This window comes from Bufo bufo, chromosome 2 (genome assembly GCF_905171765.1).
Source record: "Bufo bufo chromosome 2, aBufBuf1.1, whole genome shotgun sequence".
In the NCBI taxonomy this organism is placed as follows: domain Eukaryota; kingdom Metazoa; phylum Chordata; class Amphibia; order Anura; family Bufonidae; genus Bufo; species Bufo bufo.
The window spans coordinates 330,282,523-330,308,571 of NC_053390.1; the positions used below are offsets into that span (position 1 = coordinate 330,282,523).

The window sequence follows — 26,049 nt, forward strand, 5'->3', positions numbered from 1 at the left end:
GGGCGCTAGAACAGTAGTGCATAAACATTAGTAGGAACAGTCTATATTAAATGGCAAGGGAACTTGACCACACTGACTGGTGGCTGAGACTGTTGGCACTGACTGGTGGCTATGGCTGAGACTGGTGGCTGTAGCTGGTGGCACTGACTGGTGGCTGAGACTGGTGGTTGAGACTGGTGGCTGAGACTGGTGGCAGAGACTGGTGGCACTGACTGGTGGCACTGACTGGTGGCTGTGGCTGAGACTGGTGACTGGGGCTGGTGGCCGAGACTGGTGGCTGTTCCTGAGACTAGTGGCTGAGACTGCTGGCACTGCCTGGTGGCTGTGGCTGAGACTGCTGGCTGTGGCTGAGACTGCTGGCACTGACTGGTGGCTGAGACTGCTGGCTGCAGCTTGTGGCTGAGACTGCTGGCACTGAGTGCTGGCTGTAGCTGAGACTGCTAGCACTGACTGGTGGCTGAGACTGGCAGCTGTGGCTGAGACTGCTGGCACTGACTGGTGGCTGTGACTGAGACTGCTGGCACTGACTGGTGGCTGTGGCTGAGACTGCTGGCACTGAGTGTTGGCTGTGGCTGAGACTGCTGGAACTGAGTGCTGGCTGTAGCTGAGACTCCTGGCACTGACTTGTGGCTGAGACTGGTGGCTGTGGCTGGTGGCACTGACTGATGGTTGAGATGGCTGGCACTGACTGGTGGCTGACACTGCTGGCTCTGTGACTGGTGGCTGTGGCTGTACGACTGGCACTGACTGCTGGTGCTGAGACTGCTGGTAGCGACTGGTAGGTCAGACGGCTGACAGGGGCTCCTCTCAATATAGTGCTGTGACTGACGAACAGAAATGGTGGCTGGGACTGACGAATTGTGATGAGGGGTAGGGGAAATATTCAAATTCGCAATATTTTGCGAATATTTTGTAGAATATTCGTCATATATTCGCGAATTTGAGATTAGATTCTTGATTGCGAAAATCGGCAATGTAATATTTGTGTAATGCGTGCGAAATACAGGTGTGGGTCACTTATGCTACATTTTTCAAGCTGGTATAAGTTTCCTGAGACTGGAGAATTGGTTGGCACGGCAGAACATTAGACTAGCTTTATATGCAGATAGAGTGCTCCAATATTATCGCGCCTGCAAATTTTCAGCAATATCAGCTACACTATAGATCAATCTAACCTACACTGATTATCTCACCCTAACTATCTGAATTATATATATAAGTTAACTGTCCAACGTAATAACACAAAGCACAGAGCACAGCAATGACACTGTTGTCTCCTTCATAACTGCAATAAACTTTAGAAAATAGCAGCTGGGGAGGTTATTCCTGCAGTATAGAAATATTTTGCTAGAGGTAGTTGTGCATTGTGTGTGTGTGTATATATATTACCTTTTTTATGAGGCAAGGTAACTAAAAAATGTCTGTTCTGGCACAGTTTTTATTATTTGTTTTTTTACAATATTCACCTGACAGAGTAGATAATGTGATATTTTTAAAGGAGGAGGTCGTAACAATGCGGAGATACCAAATATCTCTACTTTTTATTTTTTGGGGGGATTTACACAATAAAATTGTTTTTGAAAAAAATATTTTTGTGTTTCCATTTTCTGAAAGACATATTTTTTTTATTTTTTGGGCGATTGTCTTAGGTAGGGTGTCATTTTTTGCTGGAAGAGATGGTTTGATTGGTACCATTTTGGGGCACATATGAATTTTTAATAGCTTTTTGTAATGTAAGGTGATAAAAAAAAATGGCTTTTTTGGCACAATTTTTATTAAAAAAATTTACGACGTTCACCAGAAGGGTTGGATCACATACTATTTTTATAGAGCAGGTTGTTACTGACACAGCAATGCCTAATATGTTCATTTAAAAAAAAAAAAATTTACACAATAAAAGCATTTTTGAAAAAAAAATCATTTATTTTGTGTTTCCATTTTCTGAAAGCCTTTTATTTTATTTTTTTGGGCGATTGTCTTAGGTAGAGTCTCATTTTTTACGGGATGAGATGATGGTTTGATTGGTACCATTATGGGGCACATATGACTTTTTGATTGCTTGGTATTACACTTTTTGTGATGCAAGGTGATAAAAAATTGATTTTTGGCACTTTTTTTTTTATGGTGTTCAACAGATGGGTTGGATCACATGCTATTTTTATAGAGCAGGTAGTTATGGACATGGCGATACCTAATATGTGCATTTCTTTAACTTTTTGTGTTTCCATTTTCTGAAAGCCATATTTATTTTTATTTTTTGTATGATTGGCTTATGTAGGGGCTCATTTTTTGTGGGGTGAGGTCACAGGTTGATTGGGGCTAATTATGGGTATATATGACTTTTTTTTATCTCTTTTTATACCATTTTTGGGAAGTGCGGTGGGTAAAATTGCAATTCCATCATAGTTTTGTTTTTTTAATGGTGTTTACCATGTGGAAAAAGTAACATGATCCTTTTATAGATTAGGTCCTTATGGACGCAGCGATACCAAACATGTTTAGTGAGGAGTTAATTGCGGTGGATCGCAGCACGCAGTCATAGAGGCCGGGGGCCGGTTATGGGATATGGCCAGCACACGCAGGCTACGTTTGTATTCAAGCATTAACTATATTCATTGGTAACGCAGTGTCCACAGTCCCTCCCTTCTACTCCTCTCTATTCTCATTGGTGGCCAGCCGCACACAGTGGGGAGGGAGGGACTCCCTCCTTCTCCACTGACTGTGCCGGCTCATAACATGGTGCGCATCCTGGAAGAGGGGGGGGTGCTGCGCGCTCTCCTATATTGAAAGGGGGGCGCATTAACTCTTCTGCCAGGGTAGAGCAGCAGCCCGATGGTTAGCCCCTTCCAGACAGAGGTCCCTAAGGACCGCGGCATGGAAGAGCTTAAACAGTTATGGAGCGCTGTGCGTGTGTGTGTGTAGCACTGTGTCCTGATTGGATGCCCCGCCGCGCATGCCCAGTGCAAAGCTGGTGACACACACACGGACACAGCGCACTCACTCAGGGATTTTATTAGTATGGATGATTAAAACATTGATGGAAGTATCCCTTTAAAGTGATGCAACCACTTGCAAAAATCATGGAATAACCACACGTAGAGGATGAGGATTACTTTGTAGCATATACATAAGTCACTAGTATGACACAAAATATTACTTGTTAAATGTTAAAAATTCTGGTCTTGGATTGTATACCTCAAACAAATGAATGTGAATTACAGTGAAACTCTTTCAGAGGACCACCAAAATTGCATTAAAAAGTGGTCTTCTAGGAGAGTAGTCTTATCAATATATCAATGTCAATGCATAATTTATTGTGGAAATGCAAAATTACCTGAAATCTGGTCTGATAAAGGACAGGGGCGAATTAAATGGCCGAAAGGACCTGGGATGCTCCGCAAGCTTGGACCCGACAAGTAAAAATAAGTATACTACACAGTATACCCCCCAGCCCTAATGCTAAAGACATATTTAGATGAATGACACATTCCACATTATCACACATACAAGAGTATACAGCACTACATACCTCTTACATCCAGTGACACCTTCTCTGATGAAGACGGTCTCTTCCTTCATATTCTCCATTGAAAGCAGACATGATGACATCTTTCTTCCGCATTTCGTCTCTGCAGAGTTTACCACACAGACATCGTAGATTTCTCATTTTCCCATAAACCCCCCCTCCTGGTGCCCCAACAGTGTTATCCTGCTGCTACCCCAATACTGTGCCCACTGAGTTCCCTAATGCCTCTAAATACTATGCTTAAAAAATAACAGTATCATACAGATTGTCCCTAAAATGCTTCCAAAAGTCCCACCAATGGGACTATACAGCACTATTATCATAAATTTGCTATGCACTATTAGGAGGCATTCCTACCAAATCTCAGTTGTTGTTCCTGAGAGGCTGTGAACAGGTGAGCTCTTTGCACCAGTTCACATGCGGTGTTGGACGGTGGCTGTCGCTGCTTTTGTGCCGTGCTGGTGGAGTAATGGGACCCAGGGCCTAGGTGGCTTTTCTGCACAGCGGGTACTGTGTGGCTACTGGGTTCCATTGCCTGCTGGAGCGGTGTGGGGGCGCGATGGTCGCCGCACTATGCCGCGCCATAGTTAGAGTAGGTCCCCACTTGAAAGGAGGCGACCTTGTCGTGGTAAGTGGGCCTATGCTCTTTGATCAAACTGTATACTAAATGCCTCCTAATAGTGCATAGCAAATTTATGATAATAGTGCTGTATAGCCATTTTTTATCTTGCTGAAATTTAAAACAGTTGTTATATCAAAAGCATAGTAATGAGGATGTGCGATTTAGATTCTCTCTCACACATTGGCTAATTTGTGAAATACTGTGAGAAAGTTGGAACCTGCTTGAATGTAGAATATTGGTGATCATTTGTGAAGTCCATGACTCAAAGAATTCAGGCCACCAAAAAAGTCCAGGAGGCACAACAAAGTACGAAGTATTTTAATTTGTTTGAGGGATTTCTCGGTGCCAGAATGCTTAGCAAACATTGTTTTGTGTCATGTCTGATATTTGTGTATTTGCTATAAAGTAATCAAGCTGGGTGAACATTACTCGTGATTTAATAATGTTTATACAGTGTTCATTTAGGACATGGTCAGGTCACATATCATAGTCAAGTATCAGAATAATGTCAGTGTGAGGCAAAATACTCATCCCGATACCTGACCCTGAAACCGGATTCTGACCCTGACACCTGACCCTGATAGCTGACCCTGAAATCAAACCCTGACACCTGAGTGACTTTGATATTTGACTCTGACATCTGAGTTTGACTTTGATGTTTTACGTTCTTCATAGGTCCGGGTCAAAGCCAGAATGAGTTATAGATATACTGTGCATTTGTATGCTAAATCACACAGCCAAAGAAATTCCAAAGCTGAGCTTATAACTATGTGTTTGAAATGCTATAGGCTAATGTGTCACAAAGGTAACTGAATCTATAGCTCAGTGGTTAGGTAGCCTGGTAAACTGAAGTTTTTTGGTTTGAAGACCCAGTAGAACAACTTAACATTTTTAAACCCTAGATAAGACACAAATACAAGTGATGTGTGACTTTGATATCTGACTTTCTTCACTGGTCAACGTCACAATGACTTTTATGTATTTTTGGTATGCTTAACCACCTCAGCCCCCAGTGCTTAAACACCCTGAAAGACCAGGCCACTTTTTACACTTCTGACCTACACTACTTTCACCGTTTATTGCTCGGTCATGCAACTTACCACCCAAATGAATTTTACCTCCTTTTCTTCTCACTAATAGAGCTTTCATTTGGTGGTATTTCATTGCTGCTGACATTTTTACTTTTTTTGTTATTAATCGAAATTTAACGATTGTTTTGCAAAAAAATGCCATTTTTCACTTTCAGTTGTAAAATTTTGCAAAAAAAAAAGACATCCATATAGAAATTTTGCTCTAAATTTATAGTTCTACATGTCTTTGATAAAAAAAAAATGTTTGGGTAAAAAAAAAATGGTTTGGGTAAAAGTTATAGCGTTTACAAACTATGGTACAAAAATGTGAATTTCCGCTTTTTGAAGCAGCTCTGACTTTCTGAGCACCTGTCATGTTTCCTGAGGTTCTACAATGCCCAGACAGTACAAACACCCCACAAATGACCCCATTTCGGAAAGTACACACCCTAAGGTATTCGCAGATGGGCATAGTGATTTCATAGAACTTTTTATTTTTTGTCACAAGTTAGCGGAAAATGATGATTTTTATTTATTTATTTTTTTCTTACAAAGTCTCATATTCCACTAACTTGTGACAAAAAATAAAAACTTCTATGAACTCACTATGCCCATCAGCGAATACCTTGGGGTCTCTTCTTTCCAAAATGGGGTCACTTGTGGGGTAGTTATACTGCCCTGGCATTCTAGGGGCCCAAATGTGTGGTAAGGAGTTTGAAATCAAATTCAGTAAAAAATGACCTGTGAAATCCGAAAGGTGCTCTTTGGAATATGGGCCCCTTTGCCCACCTAGGCTGCAAAAAAGTGTCACACATCTGGTATCTCCGTACTCAGGAGAAGGTGGGGAATGTGTTTTGGGGTGTCATTTTATATATACCCATGCTGGGTGAGAGAAATATCTTGGCAAAAGACAACTTTTCCCATTTTTTTATACAAAGTTGTCATTTGACCAAGATATTTATCTCACCCAGCATGGGTATATGTAAAAAGACACCCCAAAACACATTCCTCAACTTCTCCTGAGTACGGGGATACCAGATGTGTGACACTTTTTTGCAGCCTAGGTGGGCAAAGGGGCCCATATTCCAAAGAGCACCTTTCGGATTTCACTGGTAATTTTTTACTGAATTTGATTTCAAACTCCTTACCACACATTTGGGCCCCTAGAATACCAGGGCAGTATAACTACCCCACAAGTGACCCCATTTTAGAAAGAAGACACCCCAAGGTATTCCGTGAGGGGCATGGCGAGTTCCTAGAATTTTTTATTTTTTGTCACAAGTTAGTGGAAAATGATGATTTTTTTTTTTTATTTTTTTTTTCATACAAAGTCTCATATTCCACTAACTTGTGACAAAAAATAAAAACTTCCATGAACTCACTATGCCCATCAGCGAATACCTTGGGGTCTCTTCTTTCCAAAATGGGGTCACTTGTGGGGTAGTTATACTGCTCTGGCATTCTAGGGGCCCAAATGTGTGGTAAGGAGTTTGAAATCAAATTCAGTAAAAAATGACCTGTGAAATCCGAAAGGTGCTCTTTGGAATATGGGCCCCTTTGCCCACCTAGGCTGCAAAAAAGTGTCACACATCTGGTATCCCCGTACTCAGGAGAAGTTGAGGAATGTGTTTTGGGGTGTCTTTTTACATATACCCATGCTGGGTGAGATAAATATCTTGGTCAAATGACAACTTTGTATAAAAAAATGGGAAAAGTTGTCTTTTGCCAAGATATTTCTCTCACCCAGCATGGGTATATATAAAATGACACCCCAAAACACATTCCCCACCTTCTCCTGAGTACGGAGATACCAGATGTGTGACACTTTTTTGCAGCCTAGGTGGGCAAAGGGGCCCATATTCCAAAGAGCACCTTTCGGATTTCACAGGTCATTTTTTACTGAATTTGATTTCAAACTCCTTACCACACATTTGGGCCCCTAGAATGCCAGGGCAGTATAACTACCCCACAAGTGACCCCATTTTGGAAAGAAGACACCCCAAGGTATTCCGTGAGGGGCATGGCGAGTTCCTAGAATTTTTATTTTTTTGTCACAGGTTAGTGGAAAATTATGATTTTTTTTTTTTTTTTTTTTCATACAAAGTCTCATATTCCACTAACTTGTGACAAAAAATAAAAACTTCCATGAACTCACTATGCCCATCAGCGAATACCTTGGGGTCCTCTTCTTTCCAAAATGGGGTCATTTGTGGGGTAGTTATACTGCCCTGGCATTCTAGGGGCCCAAATGTGTGGTAAGGAGTTTGAAATCAAATTCAGTAAAAAATGACCTGTGAAATCCGAAAGGTGCTCTTTGGAATATGGGCCCCTTTGCCCACCTAGGCTGCAAAAAGTGTCACACATCTGGTATCCCCGTACTCAGGAGAAGTTGAGGAATGTGTTTTGGGGTGTCTTTTTACATATACCCATGCTGGTGAGATAAATATCTTGGTCAAATGACAACTTTGTATAAAAAATGGGAAAAGTTGTCTTTTGCCAAGATATTTCTCTCACCCAGCATGGGTATATATAAAATGACACCCCCAAAACACATTCCCCACCTTCTCCTGAGTACGGAGATACCAGATGTGTGACACTTTTTTGCAGCCTAGGTGGGCAAAGGGGCCCATATTCCAAAGAGCACCTTTCGGATTTCACAGGTCATTTTTTACTAAATTTGATTTCAAACTCCTTACCACACATTTGGGCCCCTAGAATGCCAGGGCAGTATAACTACCCCACAAGTGACCCCATTTTGGAAAGAAGAGGACCCCAAGGTATTCGCTGATGGGCATAGTGAGTTCATGGAAAAAAATAAATTTTGTCACAAGTTAGTGGAATAGGAGACTTTGTATGAAAAAAAAAAAAAAAATCATCATTTTCCACTAACTTGTGACAAAAAATAAAAAATTCTAGGAACTTGCCATGCCCCTCACGGAATACCTTGGGGTGTCTTCTTTCCAAAATGGGGTCACTTGTGGGGTAGTTATACTGCCCTGGCATTTTCCAGGGGCCCTAATGTCTGGTAAGTAGGTAAATGACCTGTGAAATCTGAAAGGTGCTCTTTGGAATGTGGGCCCCTTTGCCCACCTAGGCTGCAAAAAGTGTCACACATCTGGTATCTCCGTACTCAGGAGAAGGTGGGGAATGTGTTTTGGGGTGTCATTTTACATATACCCATGCTGGGTGAGAGAAATATCTTGGCAAAAGACAACTTTTCCCATTTTTTTTATACAAAGTTGGCATTTGACCAAGATATTTATCTCACCCAGCATGGGTATATGTAAAATGACACCCCAAAACATATTCCCCAACTTCTGCTGAATACGGAGATACCACATGTGTGACACTTTTTTGCAGCCTAGGTGGGCAAAGGGGCCCAAATTCCTTTTAGGAGGGCATTTTTAGACATTTGGATACCAGACTTCTTCTCACGCTTTGGGGCCCCTAAAATGCCAGGGCAGTATAAATACCCCACATGTGACCCCATTTTGGAAAGAAGACACCCCAAGGTATTCAATGAGGGGCATGGCGAGTTCATTGAAAAAAAAAAAATTTGGCACAAGTTAGCGGAAATTGATTTTTTGGATTTAGTTCTCACAAAGTCTCCCTTTCGCTAACTTGGGACAAAAATTTTCAATCTTTCATGGACTCAATATGCCCCTCAGCGAATACCTTGGGGTGTCTTCTTTCCAAAATGGTGTTATTTGTGGGGTGTTTGTACTGCCCTGGCATTTGAGGGTCTCCGCAATCATTACATGTATGCCCAGCATTAGGAGTTTCTGCTATTCTCCTTATATTGAGCATACAGGTAATGAGATTTTTTTTTTCCGTTCAGCCTCTGGGCTGAAAGAAAAAAATGAACGGCACAGATTTCTTCATTCGCATCGATCAATGTGGATGAAAAAATCTCTGCCAAAAAAAGAAAAAGGAGGGGAAAGGCGTCTGCCAGGACATAGGAGCTCCGCCCAACATCCATACCCACTTCAGCTCGTATGCCCTGGCAAACCAGATTTCTCTATTCACATCAATCGATGTGGATGAATAAATCATTGCCGGGATTTTTTTTTTTATATATACAAAGTGTTTGCCAAAGTATATGAACACCGCCACCTCCTCAGCTCATATGCCTCGGCAAACATATCTTTTACTGCAGAGGAGAAATCTCGTCTTGCAGCGCCGCATACACCGACTTGCGTGTAATCTGACAGCAGCGCAATGCTTCTGTCCGAATGCACATCAGTGCTGCAGCTGGTCGATCGGTTGGTCCACCTGGAAGGTAAAAAAAAACAAAACAAAAAAGAAAAAATTAGGCCGCAAAGCAATAACTTTATTAACTTTAGAACAGAACATATTAACTTTTTTAAACTTTTTTAACTTTTTACTTACCGGTAATTTTTTTTTTGTTTAGTTTTTTTTACCTTTATAGAACAAACCTCTCCTTCCCCATGGGACAATGTGCAAAGCGCAAAGCGCCCAAAGATGTGGCGAAGTACGTTATGCACTTTATCCCAGGTGAAAGGAGAGGTTTGCAGCAGCTGAGAGTAAAAGGGCCCTAATAGCCCTGTGTGCCTGTCCTGTGAGATGCAATCCCTATGCTAGGTGTACCTGTGTGTGGTACTTCCGGAAACACTCTCCATAGCATAGGGCAGGGTGGTCCGGACAGTCAGGACAGAAATAGCGGGTGTCACGCCTTATTCCACTCCTGCTACAGACACGACATCTTTTTAAGGGGTGACGGTTGGGTTGAGGTACCAGGAACGACACTGGGGAAATGTCGCTCGTGTAGACGGCTAACTACACTGGGGGATGGGGCCACGGAACCTCCTGGGTAAAGGAGGTTCTCGATGATCTCTTCCTGGAATTTGAGGAAAGATCGTGTTCTCCCAGCCTTACTGTAGAGAACAAAACTATTGTACAGCGCCAATTGAATTAAATATACAGACACCTTCTTATACCAGCGTCTGGTTCTGCGGGAAACTAATACGGAGACAACATCTGGTCATTGAAGTCCACCCCTCCCATGAGCGCATTATAGTCGTGGACACAGAGGGGCTTTTCAATGACACGGGTTGCTCGCTCAATTTGGATTGTCGTGTCTGCGTGAATGGAGGAGAGCATGTAAACGTCACGCTTGTCTCTCCATTTCACCGCGAGCAGTTCTTCGTTACACAAGGCAGCCCTCTCCCCCCTTGCAAGACGGGTGGTTACAAGCCGTTGGGGGAAGCCCGCGCGACTAGTTCGGCGCGGTGCCACAGGCGCAAATCCGTTCTAGAAACAAATGCCTTAAGAGGGCCACACTTGTGTAAAAATTGTCCACATAAAGATGGTACCCCTTGCCGAATAAGGGTGACACCAAGTCCCAGACTGTCTTCCCACTGCTCCCCAGGTAGTCAGGGCAAACCGACCGGCTCCAGGGTCTGATCTTTTCCCTCATAGACACGAAATTTGTGGGTATAGCCTGTGGCCCTTTCACAGAGCTTATACAATTTGACCCCATACCGGGCACGCTTGCTTGGGATGTACTGTTTGAAGCCAAGGCGCCGGTAAAATGTATTAGGGACTCGTCTACGCAGATGTTTTGCTCGGGGTATACAAATCTGCAAAATTTCTGGTTTGAAATGGTCTATGAGGGGCCGAATTTTGTGGAGCCGGTCAAAAGCTGGGTGGCCTCTGGGACGGGAGGTGGTGTTGTCGCTAAAATGCAGGAAACGGAGGATGGCCTCAAATCGTGCCCTGGACATAGCAGCAGAGAACATGGGCATGTGATGAATCGGGTGCGTTGACCAATATGACCGCAATTCATGCTTTTTTTGTCAGGCCCATGTTGAGGAGAAGGCCCAAAAAAATTTTATTTCGGAAACTTGGACTGGTTTCCACCGGAAAGGCTGGGCATAAAAGCTTCCCGGGTTGGCGGATATAATTGTGTGGCATACTGGTTGGTCTCTGCCACGACTAAGTCCAAGAGGCTCCGCAGTCAAGAACAGCTCAAAAAATCCCAGGGCCCGAACCGATTTGAGCCGTCTCAACCCGAACTCCAGACTGGGCGGTGAAAGGGGGAACTACAGGTGCGGCTGAAGTTGGTGACTGCCAATCAGGGTTTGCCAGCACCTCAGGGATTCTAGGGGCTCTACGGGCCTGTCTGCGCGGTGGCTGCGACGGGTAACTAGTGCACGTGCCACCGTACCAGCTTCAACTGCCCTTCTGGTGCTCGCCACGTCACCATGTTGTACGGCAGTGCTGGTACTAGGTCCAGGGAGGGCTGCGCTGCTGGTGTATGCCTCACCACGTGATCCGGCAGCGACAGCCCCACTCTGCTGCTCTTGAAGCGGATCCTGCATAACCTGTGGTCTAGCGACACGGGGCCGGGTACGCCTGGTGCTGCCAGGGACCTCCACCTCCTCGTCCGAACTTTGGGTCAGAGAGCCACTGCTTTCCACAGGTTCATATTCTGACCCGCTAGATTCGTCAGATGAGGGTTCCCACTCCTCATCCGACTGGGTCAGAATCCTGTAGGCCTCTTCAGAAGAATACCCCCTGTTTGACATTTTGGACTACTAAATTTAGGGGTATTCCCTGAGACTACCCAAGAAAAAAGCAAGCCTGTCTTACAAAGGGGAGGCTAGCGAAGTACCGGAGGCCGCTGCGGTTGATAAAAATATCAAAACTGATTTTTTTATCGCCGCAGTGCGTGTAAAATGAATGTGCAGTGATCAAAAAATATATATTTTTTGTCACTGCGGTGGGGCGGGCGTGGGGTGAACGCACGTGGTGGGCGGACCAGATCAGGCCTGATCGGGCAAACACTGCGTTTGGGTGGAGGGCGAACTAAAGTGACACTAATACTATTATAGATCTGACCGTGATCAGTTTTGATCACTTACAGATACTATAAAAGTACAAATGCTGATTAGCGATACGCTATTCAGCGAATAAAAGTGACTGCGGTGCGGTGGGGTGGGCGCTAACTGACGCTAACTACCTAACCAAGGGCCTAAACTATCCCTAAAACCTAACAGCCAATACCTAATGAAAAAAAAAAAGTGACAGTTTACACTGATCACTTTTTTTCCTTTCACTGGTGATTGACAGGGGCGATCAAAGGGGTGATCAAAGGGTTAATTGGGGTGCAGGGGGGTGATCAGGGGCTACAGTGAAGTGTTTGGTGCTACTCACAGTGATGTCTGCTTCTCTGCTGGATCCAACCGACGAAAAGGACCAGCAGAGGAGCAGAGAAGCCATATAACAGATCATATTTACTAATATGATCTGTTATATGGCTTGTGATTGGATTTTTTAAAAATCGCCAGCCTGCCAGCCAATGATCGTTGCTGGCAGGCTGGTGACGAACTTGTTCTTTAACTTTTGCCGGCCCGCGATGCGCATGTGCGGGCCGGCTTGGAGCGAAATCTCGCGTCTCGCGAGATGACGCGTATATGCGTGACTGTGCGCAGCGCTGCCACCTCCGGAACGCGAATCTGCGTACAGCGGTCCGGAGGTGGTTAATCACATAGATGAAGAAAATCCCCAACTGCTGTTATGTAAGCCTATAGCTTAATGGTAAGGCAGTTGCTTCACATGCAGTGGTCTCGAGTTCAAAACCCTTTTCAATCCATAAAAAAAGCTAATGTTCTTAAACCCTAGATAAGATACAAATTCAAGTGATGTCTGAGCATCAGCCTCACAATGACTTTTAGATTTCCTGTATTTTTGTATGCTTAATCGACTGAAATGAAAAAAATCCCAACTTGTTTTAAGCTGATCCTATAGTTTAATGGTTAGGCTACTGGTTTGTAAACTGAAGCTTTTGGGTTCAAGACCCAATAGAAACCATAAACAAATTACATTTTAAAACTCTAGATAACAGACAAATTAAAATGATGTGTGACTTTCCTCACTGGTCAGTGTCAGAATGACTTTTAGGGTTACTGTGTATTTGTGTGCTGAATAACAGAGAAAATCACAAACTAGACTTAGGTGCAAGGTGTTTGTCTTGTTTGCTGTTCCCCTGGGTTTAAAGCCCATTAGGGATCTTAAAAAGCAAGTTAATATTTTTAAACCACTGCCAATGCACTCTAAAGTAAGGGAAACTCTTATTGCACCCTAAAGTAAGTGAAGCTCGTATTGCACTCTAAAGTAAATGACCTATTATTGCACCCTAAAGTAAGTGAACACCCTATTGCAATTGTAACAAAAGTAAACCCACTTTGCACTCTAAAGTATTCGAACTGCTAATGGCACCCTAAAGTAAGTGAACCCACTTTACACCTTTTAAGTACAGTAAACGAACCTCTTTTTGCACCCAAAAAGTAAGAGAACACCCTATTGCAATTAAAATAAGTGAACCTTACACCCTTAGTGAAGCTCTTTTGCATCCTCAAGTATGGTAAGTGGGTTTACTTACACTAAATTGCAATAGGAAGCTTCACTTACTTTGGGTTGCAAAAAGGTTCACTTCCTTTAGAGTGCAATAAGGGATTCACTTACCTTAGGGTGCAAAAAGGGATTCACTTAAATTAGGGTGCATTTTGGATCATACAATCTTACATGAGCGTAGATGAAGGCTCAATGGGTCCTGGTGCAAGAGTTCAGCTTGGGCTCCCCTTCCCCTCAGTGCTTTTTGGCCAGGGGGTGAGAAGCCACACAGCCTTTGGGCTGCTTGAGCCTCTCCCCCCTCCTTGACTTGGCTGTGTGATTTAGCATATAAAATACATAGAAACATAGAATGTGTCGGCAGATAAGAACCATTTGGCCCATCTAGTCTGCCCAATATACTGAATACTATGGATAGCCCCTGGCCCTATCTTATATGAAGGATGGCCTTATGCCTATCCCATGCATGCTTTAAACTCTTCACTGTATTTGCAGCTACCACTTCTGCAGGAAGGCTATTCCAAGCATCCACTACTCTCTCAGTAAAGTAATACTCCTGATATTACTTTTAAACCTTTGCCCCTCTAATTTAAAACTATGTTCCTCTTGTAGCAATTTTCTTCTTTTAAATATTCTCTTCCTCTTTTACCTTGTTGATTCCCTTTATGTATTTAAAAGTTTCTATCATATCCCTCTCTGTCTCGTCTTCTTCCAAGCTATACATGTTAAGGTCCTTTAATATTTCCTGGTAAGTTTTATCCTGCATATCCATGTACCAGTTTAGGAGCTCTTCTCTGAACTCTCTCCAAAGTATCAATATCCTTCTGGAGATATGGTCTCCAGTACTGCGCACAATACTCCAAATGCGGTCTCACTAGTGCTCTGTAGAGCGGCATGAGCACCTTCCTCTTTCTACTGGTAATTCCTCTCCCTATACACCCAAGCATTCTGCTAGCATTTCCTGCTGCTCTATGACATTGTCTGCCTACCTTTAAGTCTTCTGAAATAATGACCCCTAAATCCCTTTCCTCAGTTACTGAGGTTAGGACTGTATCACTGATTTTATATTCTGCTCTTGGGTTTTTACACCCCAGGTGCATTATCTTGTATTTATCAACATTAAATTTTAGTTGCCAGATTTTTGACCATTCCTCTAGTTTTCCTAAATCCTTTTCCATTTGGTGTATCCCTCCAGGAACATCAACCCTGTTACAAATCTTTGTGTCATCAGCAAAAAGACACACCTTACCATCGAGGCCTTCTGCAATTTCGCTGATAAAGATATTAAACAATATGGGTCCCAGAACAGATATCTGAGGTACCCAACTGGTAACAAGACTTTGGTCTGAATATACTCCATTGACTACAACCCTCTGTTGCCTGTCCCTCAGCCACTGCCTAATCCCTTCAACAATATGGGAGTCCAAGCACGTGGGACAGTATCAAAAGCCTAACTAAAGTCTAGATAAGCGATGTCTACTGCACCTCCTCCATCTATTATTTTAGTCACCCAATCAAAAAAATCAATAAGATTAGTTTGACATGATCTCCCTGAAGTAAACCCATGCTGTTTTTCATCTTTCAATCCATGGGATTTTAGATGTTCCACAATCCTCTCCTTAAGTATGGTTTCCATTAATTTCCCCACTATTGATGTCAGGCTTACTCTCCTATAGTTGCTCGATTCCTCCCTACTACCTTTCTTGTGAATGGGCACAACATTTGCTAATTTCCAATCTTCTGGGATGACTCCTGTTGCCAGTGATTGGTTAAATAAATCTGTTAATGGTTTTGCTAGTTCTCGCTGAGCTCTTTTAATAACTTTGGGTGTATCCCATCAGGCCCCTGTGACTTATTTGTATTAATTTTAGACAGCTGACTTAGAACCTCTTCCTCTCTAAAGACACATGCATCAAAAGATTCATTAGTCTTCTTTCCTAACTGAGGTCCTTTTCCTTCATTTTCCTTTGTAAAAACTGAACAGAAGTATTCATTGAGGCAGTCAGCTAGTTCTTTATCTTCTTCCATATACCTTCCTTCTTTTGTTTTTAATTTGGTAATTCCTTGTTTTAGTTTCCTTTTTTCATTTATGTATCTGAAGTATGCCTTATCGCCTTTTTTGCCTGACTGAGCTAATTTCTCTTCTGCTGTGCTTTAGAAGCTCTTATAACTTGTTTAGCCTCTCTCTGCCTAATCTTATAAATTTGCCTGTCATCCTCGTTTTTTTTTATTTTTATAATTCCTAAATGCTATCTTTTTGTTTTTAATGATTTTGGCCACTTCTGCTGAGTACCACAGTGGTCTCTTCCTTTTTTTGCTTTTACTGACAAGCCTAATGCAATTTTCTGTTGCTTTCAATAGTGCCACTTTTAAGTAGTCCCATTTCTCCTGGACTCCAATGAAACTGTTCCAATCTGATAAGGACTCATATACCACTAATCTAATTTTCTAAAACTTTTGTTTTTGTGTGGTGTGACTCAGTTACTGTACTTATAGTAAACCACACTGACTGGTGATCACTAGATCCCAAGTTTCCCCTACAGTAATATCATATACCAAATTCCCATTTGTGAATACTAAATCTAAAATGGCCTCCTTCCGGGTTGGCTCCTCAACTACTTGCTGTAGAGATAATCCCAGTAGGGAATTTAGAATATCTGTACTCCTGGCAGAACTAGCTATTTTGGTTTTCCAGTTTACATCTGGAAGATTGAAGTCTCCCATAATGATAACTTCCCCCTTCAATGTCATTTTAGCTATTTCCTCAACTAGTAGATCATCTAATTCTTTGACTTGGCTAGGTGGTCTATATGTCACACCTACACGAGTTACCTTATGATTATCAAGCTGCAAGGTAACCCAAACTGACTCTAAATTGTTCGCGCTAACTTGTATCAAATTAGATTTTATGCTATCTTTCACATACAGGGCCACCCCCCCCCCCCCCCCCCTCCCCGTCTTGCCTTCTCTGTCTTTCCTGTATTGAGAGAACCCTGGGATTGGGATATCCCAGTCATTACTCCCCTTGAACCACGTCTCAGTAACAGCCACTACATCTATATTCTCAGATGCCATTATAGCCTCAAGTTCATTGATCTTATTCCCTAAACTGCGAGCATTTGTAGACAAGAATCTGAGTTTGTCATTTCTTACCCTTTGTGCTACTGGCATCTTCAGGCATTGTTCCGGGGGGCAGTTGGACTGCTGGATTATCACTCTTTTGCCCCCCTTTCCTAGTTTAAATGCTCCTTAGCAAATACTTGGAACTGTTCACCGAGGACATTCGTTCCCTTGAGAGAAAGATGCAATCCATCTTTCTTGTACAGTTCTTTTCCATTCCAACAAGAGCTAACATGAGACACAAAGCCAAACCCTTGGTTCAGACACCATTCACCAAGCCATACATTGAATTCCTTAATGCGCATATTCCTGTCATGCTGAAGGTTATGCACAGGTAAAACTGCAGAGAATGAAACAGTTGATGCAACCTCCCGTATATCCTTTCCAAGTGTGTGAAAAGCTTCTTTTAACTTTGAAACCTCATTGCAAGCCAGATCGTTTGTCCCAAGATAGACAAAGAAGACATCTCACAACACTATTCTTCTCAAACTTCACACCTCTTATGATGGAATAGCCCACCAACAGCTGCTTACTATCAATCCTCACCTTCTCCTTTTTGTCTTTGGCTGCAGTCTTACATACTTCAGGCATGGGAGATGATTGTTTCTCACCAAATGTGCTTGAGCCATCCTCCATGTTGCTCTTGCACTCTGAAAGTGCTGCAAATGAATTATGAAGAGCCATAGACTGTGGGACATTGTCTTTTATCCACAACTCTCAGTCTACCAGAACCCTACAGTAACCCATCTTCATTTCTAGGGGGCCTCTGTGGCAATGGCATTGCAATGTTTCGCAGCCTGAGGTTGTTTATCATGGTTAATTGACAAATCTCATATTCAAAAAGGTAAATTTCCTGCTGCATTATGGAAGCTGTCTACAGATCAGACAGTATCCAAACCTCTGAAGAGTGGAACCTGAAATAAAAGCACAACAATTCCTGCACAGAACCAGGTCTGCCATTGTAAAGAGGGGAAAGATTTTAAACAAACAAATCTTACTTGTTTAGATTGTATCCACCTCCAGATTACTGAGTTATAGATATACATAGTATATCTATAACTCATACTGACTTTGACCCTGATCTATGAAGAAAGTAAAACATCAAAGTCAGTCTCAGATGTCAGAATCAAATATCAAAGTGAGAGTCAGGTGTCAGGGTCAGATATTGGGGTGAGTATTTTGCTTCACATTGACATTATTCTGATACTTGTCTATGATATCTGACCATGTCGTATAATGAACACTGTATGTTTAGGCCGAGTGAATGAAAGTTTTTGGATCCATGATCATGCTGATACAACAGAACAAAGATAAATACTGATTGCAACAAATGTAAATACTGTAGATGCAAAAAGACGTTTATACACAGAACAGATATATATAAAAGTCAATAACCCAGAACAAATATACACTCTGCTAACTCAAACAGAACTACAAAGTAACATCTTTGTGCCACAAGATAAAGTTTCTATACAAAACTATTGCTCAATGTTTCCAACAGTCAAAATATGAAAATAATGCACTTAAAGGTTTTGTTTCAACATTAGTCAGTGATGCATTGATGATCAGCCAATAACTGTGAACCTGAAACCCTTGGCCTCTAGTAATTAAAAACTACATATTTCTGTACAATTGCAGGGTGAAAAATTTCAAATGATACCATGATATATACGTCGCTGGTCCAAGTTCTCCAGAGGGGGAGCTTCTCTTTCTTATTGGCTGTCTTGGCAGCGCCATGCCTGCCCCTGATAGGTGGATGACAGTGGGCATGGACGGCGCATCACTCACCCTGCTGTGGCTCGGCAGTTGAGTCCTGCTGGCCCTCTGCTGCCCTTCAGCAGCAGTCCTGGCTGCAGTAGCTATGTGTTTTCCATGGCGGCTAGGCTTCTCACCTCGTCCCACAAGGTGCACACACCCTTCCCGGCATTTAAAGGGCCAGTTCACTTGCAGACCAATTTGCACCAGTCTCAGCCTGATAGTTCCTGTTCTGTTTGTCTGACAGTGTACTGAACTCTGACAATGACCCTCCACTGCCCGACCTGCACTCTGCATGATTACTGTATTGACCCCTTGCTGCCTGCCCTGACCTTGGACTTGTTTCATGGATTCATACATACTTTGTCTTCCCTGACTTCAGCCTGTCCCTGACTATGATTCTCCCTGACCTCTTGGTGGCACGCAGCAGTGTCTCTGACCCCATAGGTCAACTGTCAGCCACACAGTGACTATATCAAGATGTAGCAGCCTGGTGGCTCCCCTGCAGCAAAGACAAGATTTTTGGATAGTAGTTAAGGGCTGAAAACCAGGGGACTGCCAGGATAACGCCCTTAGGATTAGCTCTAAGCCACATCTGTTGGTAAACACAGTGGTTCCACACCCATTTGTCTTAACACCAATAAAGCAATCTTCTCTTATTAAGAGTTCTTACTAATCTTAGAATTATGGGTATTCCAGAGGTTCAGTGGTGAGGACTGTGGCCTTGTAATGCTTGGGGTTCAAACCGACTAAGGGCAACATCTGCATGAAGTTTGTATGTTCTCCCTGTGTTTGCATGAGTTTCTTCTGGCGCTCTGGTTTTCTCTCATACTCCAAAGCATACAGAAAGATTAATTTAGATTTAGATTGTGAGCCTCTATGGGATTAGGGACTGATGTGAGTGATGACAATGGAATATATAAAGGAAAGAGACCCCCCCCCCTGCGCTCCTATTGTATAGATATGTGTAAATCTACCTGTATAGGAAGATCCTGCTGCTTAATGTCTAAAAAGGAGCTATTGTTCTCCTTAGGTAAGTATATACAAAATTGATATATCACTCATAGGGGATATGGGACATAAGCGCTGGTATACACAATCAGAAACAGCTAGTCCTTTAAGTTGGCACCATCAATTAGTGCCAGCCTGAATAACTGGGTGGTTAGTTACAAGAATAGGTTATGCCAAAATAAATAAATATGAGGATCGGAGCATATAGTCAGTTGGTGAGGGTAACAAGAGGCAAGTAAAATATAATATATAAGTATTTGCACTGTGAGTTGAACGGTGAAGGTAAAATTAATAATGATAGTACTAATGCCGTTGGTACCTTGTCTTTCCTCCAAAATGTTCCCTTGATTAATGTTCCGCTATGGCGTTTCTTGTTTCTGAGTTTCTGTTGTTGTTCCTATAAAGATGCTGTTGTTCTTTCAAATCGCGGCGTCCTTCTTGCTCACCTGCCTCACCTGCCGGGGCCGCGCTGCTGCTGGCAGGTGAGCAAGAAGGACGCCGTGATTTGAACAACAGCATCTTTATAGGAACAACAACAGAAACTCAGAAACAAGAAACGCCTTAGCGGAACATTAATCAAGGGAACATTTTGGAGGAAAGACAAGGTACCAACGGCATTAGTACTATCATTATTAATTTTACCTTCACCGTTCAACTCACAGTGCAAATACTTATATATTATATTTTACTTGCCTCTTGTTACCCTCACCAACTGACTATATGCTCCGATCCTCATATTTATTTATTTTGGGATAACCTATTCTTGTAACTAACCACCCAGTTATTCAGGCTGGCACTAATTGATGGTGCCAACTTAAAGGACTAGCTGTTTCTGATTGTGTATACCAGCGCTTATGTCCCATATCCCCTACGGGTGATATATCAATTTTGACAATGGAATATGTTAGCATAATATAAATTAATTAAAAATGAATTTAGTCCTAGCAAATCAAAATTATGATTATTATTTCACAAATTTTTATCCAAGAATTTGTACTTATCTTACTCAACATGGCAAGTTATTGCAGCCAAAATCATCTCCAAATAGAACTGTCTTCTGCGATACCTTTGGGGCCCATTATTATGTCAGAGAAATAGAGAATATTTTTTCAGTCATCTGACAAATATTTCTCTCCTTATTGTAATACATATTTTTTTCCACAGATACTTTGAAAATAAATATGATGCTGTATGTTCCTTCTATAACAAACATAGAGCCACAATTAAACACGTGATCTATGGAATTTTATTGGCAGGTAAGAATGAACTGGCTCACTGCAAGTTCTAAGGCTTTTTTCTTACCAGAGAAGTTTTTACTCAGTGTTCACTATCTTTTTAAAAGTGCTTTCTGGGATTTTAATATTCATTTCCAATCCTTAGGATAAGCCATCAATATCTGATTGGCAGAAGTCCATCACCCAGCACCCCCACTAATTAGCTGTTCTGCAGTAGCTCCGGTGCTGACCACTGAACTGCACAGCTCTGTCCATTGTGTAGAGGACAGGGATGGTAAATGCAGTGCTAGATATAGGCTTTAGACCACCACTGATCAGATATCCTGGGGAGTCCAAGTGAAATACAAACTACAGTGCTACTAAATGCATTAGTTCCATCTGAACCCACAACAGTAGAACCATCAGGAAGCACAGACTATATTATACTGACCACCCCATTGACACCTTCGTTGATAGGTCTTAATTCATGTCTGTGGAGATCACAGATGGCACACCTATCCATTGATTTTAATGAGTTTATTTACACCATTATCCCATGGACTTAAAACAGGCATGAGTGTGTGAGTCATTCAGTGTGGATCTGGCACAAAACAGCATGAAGGGTGTACAGTTTTAGACATAGTGTATTATTTCTGTTGGCCCTCTGATCCAAAGTTTAGGGAAAGGGGGCATTCTTTGATTTCTATTACATCTACTGAGTGATGCTAATAAAATTCTTTCCACAGATTCATTAAAAAGGGAGCTTTGTCTGGTGACATATGAATAGTCTATCTAAGAAGGAGATTATTTATGTTCACACTGAAATAATTTTAATGGTACATACGATGAACGGGTCCATAGACCTCTTCTGACCTGATATGTTTATAGACCACATATGCAATTGTATGCTGTACAGTCACATACATTGGGGATTTATGTTAAAGGGAACCTGTCATCTGAATCTGCATATTGAGCTATTACAGGTTTATACTGGTCAAGCTGCCAAGTTTCAGAAACTGGTCTTGTTGAAATACTAAGCACATGGTGTTGTTGAGAAAAATCATGTTCTAAAAAGTCATGAAAATGTCTCTAGTGGAGTCACTGAATAACATTTGCTCTCCTGCCCACCTGCCCGCTGTTAAATTTTGCCCATTGATCCCTGCATATCAGCACCTGACTGTCGTGCAGCGTCGAGCAAGAGCAGAAGCACTCTTTCGGCCACTAGGATCCTGACATGAGCAGCGAGCGGAGGTGTATACATCTTGGCTTCAAGTGCTCACTGCACATTGCAATTTTTATTCTGTGTAATAATGTCCTTATATTATCCCTTCAGGAACCACTCAGAATGGGGAAATGCATTGGGATCTTCTGTAGGGTCCCCTTTGTGTCCTGCGACCAGGGTAGAGTATCACACCTACACCTGTGCTGGCTGATAGTCAGAGGAACCGCCCGAGAGGCATTTTTTTCTTTTTGACCTTCGGGCCAATTTAATGTTTTTTTTCTTTGATTTTCACGTCTTTGTTTTGAGTTAGGAAGAATAAATCTCATTATTTTCTTTATTGGATTTGTCCTGTACCTGGCATTCTGTAGAAGTTTGTATTTTAGCAACTTGCAGTCATTTTGGTTCATAGGTATAAGAGGTGATGTTTATTTTAACCCTGCAGAAAAAGGATCTATTTACATGATTAAATTATTCACTGATTACATACTTTACAAGTGTCAACATTTTTCTTCAAGGTTTCTTTGCGATGGTGATCGCAGCCTGTGCTTTGAACTTCAAAAGGGCACTCGCTCTCTTTGTTTTAACGCTGCTGGTCATCTTTTTGTCTGCTGGGATTTATTTATGGAAGATATGAAGGGAAAAATTGTCAAATTCTTCTCCCTGCTGAGTTAGTCTTCAAAAAACAATGGTTTTGGTTGAAATGGTAAGTGTATATCAATAGTTGAATACAATGTATGCTTTACATGAATTCCTTCACTTCGAGTGTCTCTACTGGCCAGGCCATCTTCACTTTTTCTCTAGACATTGTAATGATGATGATGATCTTTATTTTATAGCACCAGCTATGCAAATCAAATGGTACATGTACACACCAAATCAGATTTTACCAAAACAACCAATTTTAACAAACTAAATACCCATCTAAACAAGAGGAGTGAGAGCCCTGCTTGTGAGAGGTTACAATCTATGAGGAAGCAGGGTGGCACAAAAGGTAAAAAGTGCCTATTTTGTACTATGGTCCGGCCATTTAAAACCGTATGAACCAGTCCACTAGCCAGTATCTGCACTGCTTCTGAGTGCATGGTGGTTTGATGGATACTGTTGGATGATGATCAGGTCCTGATGAATAATATTAAAGTGGGGGGTGAATGGAAAATAAATAAAGTAGAGAAAGGCCACCCTAAAAACATGTTCTTTTAGGGAGTCTCTCAAACTGTTAGTGCTAGTAATTAACCTGATTGTCTGGGGTAGTGCATTCCAGAGAACTGGTGCAGCTCAAGACAAGTCTTGATGACTAAATTGAAAGTTTGGATCATGCAGGATGTTAGTCATAGATCATTAGCAGAATGGTCAACGTGAGTAGGGTGGTAGACAGAGATAAGTGAGAAGATATAGGGTTTCAGTACTGTGGAGACCTTTGTGGTTGAAAGTGAGAGGTTTAAATGAAATTCTATGACGTATAGATAAAACAGTGCAACAACTGGCACAGGTTGGAGGCATCGGGGTAGTAGTAGGCCAAATAAATAAGCCTGGCTTCTGCATTCGGGGTGATTGGAGAGGGGGCAGGGAGTTTAGTGATGAGAAGAGTTACCGAAACCAAGACAAGAATGAATCAGGGCAACAATGAGTTTTTGTGATTTCCACAGTAAGAAGAGGGCAGAGATGTTTTTGAGGTGCAGGTAGTATGAGGAAGAAAGTTTTAGAATACAGAGGGTAAAGAAAGATCAGCATCAAACATAACCCCAAGATAGTGGGTGTGCCCCTAGGAATTATGATAGTAACACATACCAAGAAGGAAATATCAGGTTTAAAAATTGCCATCTACCCATTATTTAAGAATAGAAACATTTGGGAACAGCTCAACCATTAGTAGAATCATTTCAAAACAGCCCCTCCATGTAGGGATTCTGGTTGATGCATGGATTACTCGGGGGTGCAAAGGTCGACCAAATTCTCCACAGATTAGGTTTGTAGAAGTCCAGCATCATTAATGAATACTTAATATTTTATTTTCTCCATGTACAACAGTAAGAGTCATCGAAATGCGTAAACTGTTACTGTTAATTTTATATGGATTTTCTATAAACCTAATATATAGAGTATTATCATTATTTAGATATCCATTTAGTAAATATATTTTACAGAATTTACATTTAAAAGTTTTATGCCATGATTGATGTAAAAATGCAAATGAGACATAATATAGTACATGACAATCTATTTCTAACAAAGCTAGAACCAGCCCTGAATCTCACATGGATCCAGAGATTGATTCATTTGTTCTGCCTAGAATTAATTCAGACTGGCAGCTCTGAGTGGGGGAGGGGGGGGGGGGCAGTCCTTTCTGTTTTAGATCTTTCCCTGTAACTGCCCAGCTTCTAACAGAATTGAACATTTAGGCCGAGTTCACACAAACGTGTGTGACCCGTGCCCGTGCTGTGGGCCGCAATGCACGATCGCCGGCCGTAGGTCAGCCGCATTGGATCGCGGACCCATTCACTTAATGGGTTCGCGATCCGCCGTTCCGCAAAAAGATAGGACATGTTCTATCTTTTTGCGGACGGAAGTACGGGAAGCAACCCCACGGAAGCACTCGTAGTGCTTCCGAGGGGTCCCGTTCCGTGCGGCCGTTCCGCAATTCCGGATTTGCGGACCCATTGAAGTGAATGGGTCCGCATCCGTGATGCAGAATGCACACGGAACTGTGGCCGTGTATTGCGGCCCGCAAATTGCGGGCCGCAATACGGCCACGGATCACACACGTTCGTGTGAACTAGGCCTTAATCTGAGTGTGTGCAACCACCTCAGTGAGGTGGATGGAGAAATAAGGAAAAGAACAAACAGGTGGCGATATAAGATACACTATATTGAATAGCTCAGTGGATTTACTAAATGTTTTAATTACATGCAAATACTAAAGTATTCAGATCTAGGTACTGATTTGAAAAATGTTGTGGGACAACCCCTTTGACTATGCCAGATATTCAGGTGGGGGAGGCGGGAGATTTGGTGCTATGTAGAATATCCTAAGGAATGAACAGCTCTAACATGTAAAATACATAAAATAAGTAAAGTTAATAAAGCTGGTTACAATTTAATGTCGTTGTCTATGGAGAGTTCACCTGTTTATTTTGTTTGATATTATGTAATAAACTTGGCTCCACCTAAAGATACTTTGATGTCTTATTGGGTGTTCCCAATTGGGTGCAATAAACCAATTAGGTCTCCTATTAGAATACTGGGGCAGATTAATCAATGTTGATACTCTGTTTTCAGCATGATCGCCAAACATATTTATTCCTCAATAGATGGTTAATATAGTGAATGATACAAAGTTAATGTAACTACATAATAGCTTACTGCAGAACACCAGTGTGCTTTATCTTCTCATTCCAAAATGCTCTATACATTCTACATTGTTAAACACATCAATAGATGAGGACCTGAATGCTACATTTATATTGTACTTTATTATGTAGGAATACATTCACATAGACTGTTTTGATTTCTCTATTACATTTATACTTTCTACTTTTACACTTATTATGATGTGCTTTCTCCATAGGGTAGTTTGGCTAAGTCTTATTGCAGCAGTGATATTATGGCTTATTTTTGACACAGCAAAAATGGGAAGCAATCAGCTCATTTCTTTTGGTGGCCTTGTAATGTATGTTCTCCTGATGCTAATCTTCTCTAAACATCCAACTAAGGTATAGAAATCACATTTAGCCATTTTACATTTTTTTTTTTTTTATTAATTGTTTTACTATGGCGGTATTAGTTACATCCGTTCACAATGCTATCATACAGTGTAGGTTATATATTACCAATTCTGAATGTAAATAAATACATAATAATTTAGCCCAGAAATAATTTATAATGAGCTTGAGGTGTTTATACAGGGAGTGCAGAATTATTAGGCAAATTAGTATTTTGACCACATCATCCTCTTTATGCATGTTGTCTTACTCCAAGCTGTATAGGCTCGAAAGCCTACTACCAATTAAGCATATTAGGTGATGTGCATCTCTGTAATGAGAAGGGGTATGGTCTAATGACATCAACACCCTATATTAGGTGTGCATAATTATTAGGCAACTTCCTTTCCTTTGGCAAAATGGGTCAAAAGAAGAACT

At 41.8% G+C, this 26,049-nt stretch overlaps 1 protein-coding gene across 1 annotated transcript in view; it reads left to right on the plus strand.

The window, feature by feature from the left end:
- Positions 1-26,049, plus strand: part of SLC28A3 (solute carrier family 28 member 3) — a 117,478-nt gene that overhangs the window by 39,299 nt on the left and 52,130 nt on the right. The window contains 5 exon segments of the mRNA XM_040417024.1: positions 20,642-20,733; positions 22,429-22,509; positions 22,512-22,568; positions 22,571-22,616; positions 25,479-25,623. Coding sequence (XP_040272958.1) covers positions 20,642-20,733; positions 22,429-22,509; positions 22,512-22,568; positions 22,571-22,616; positions 25,479-25,623 — 421 coding nt within the window.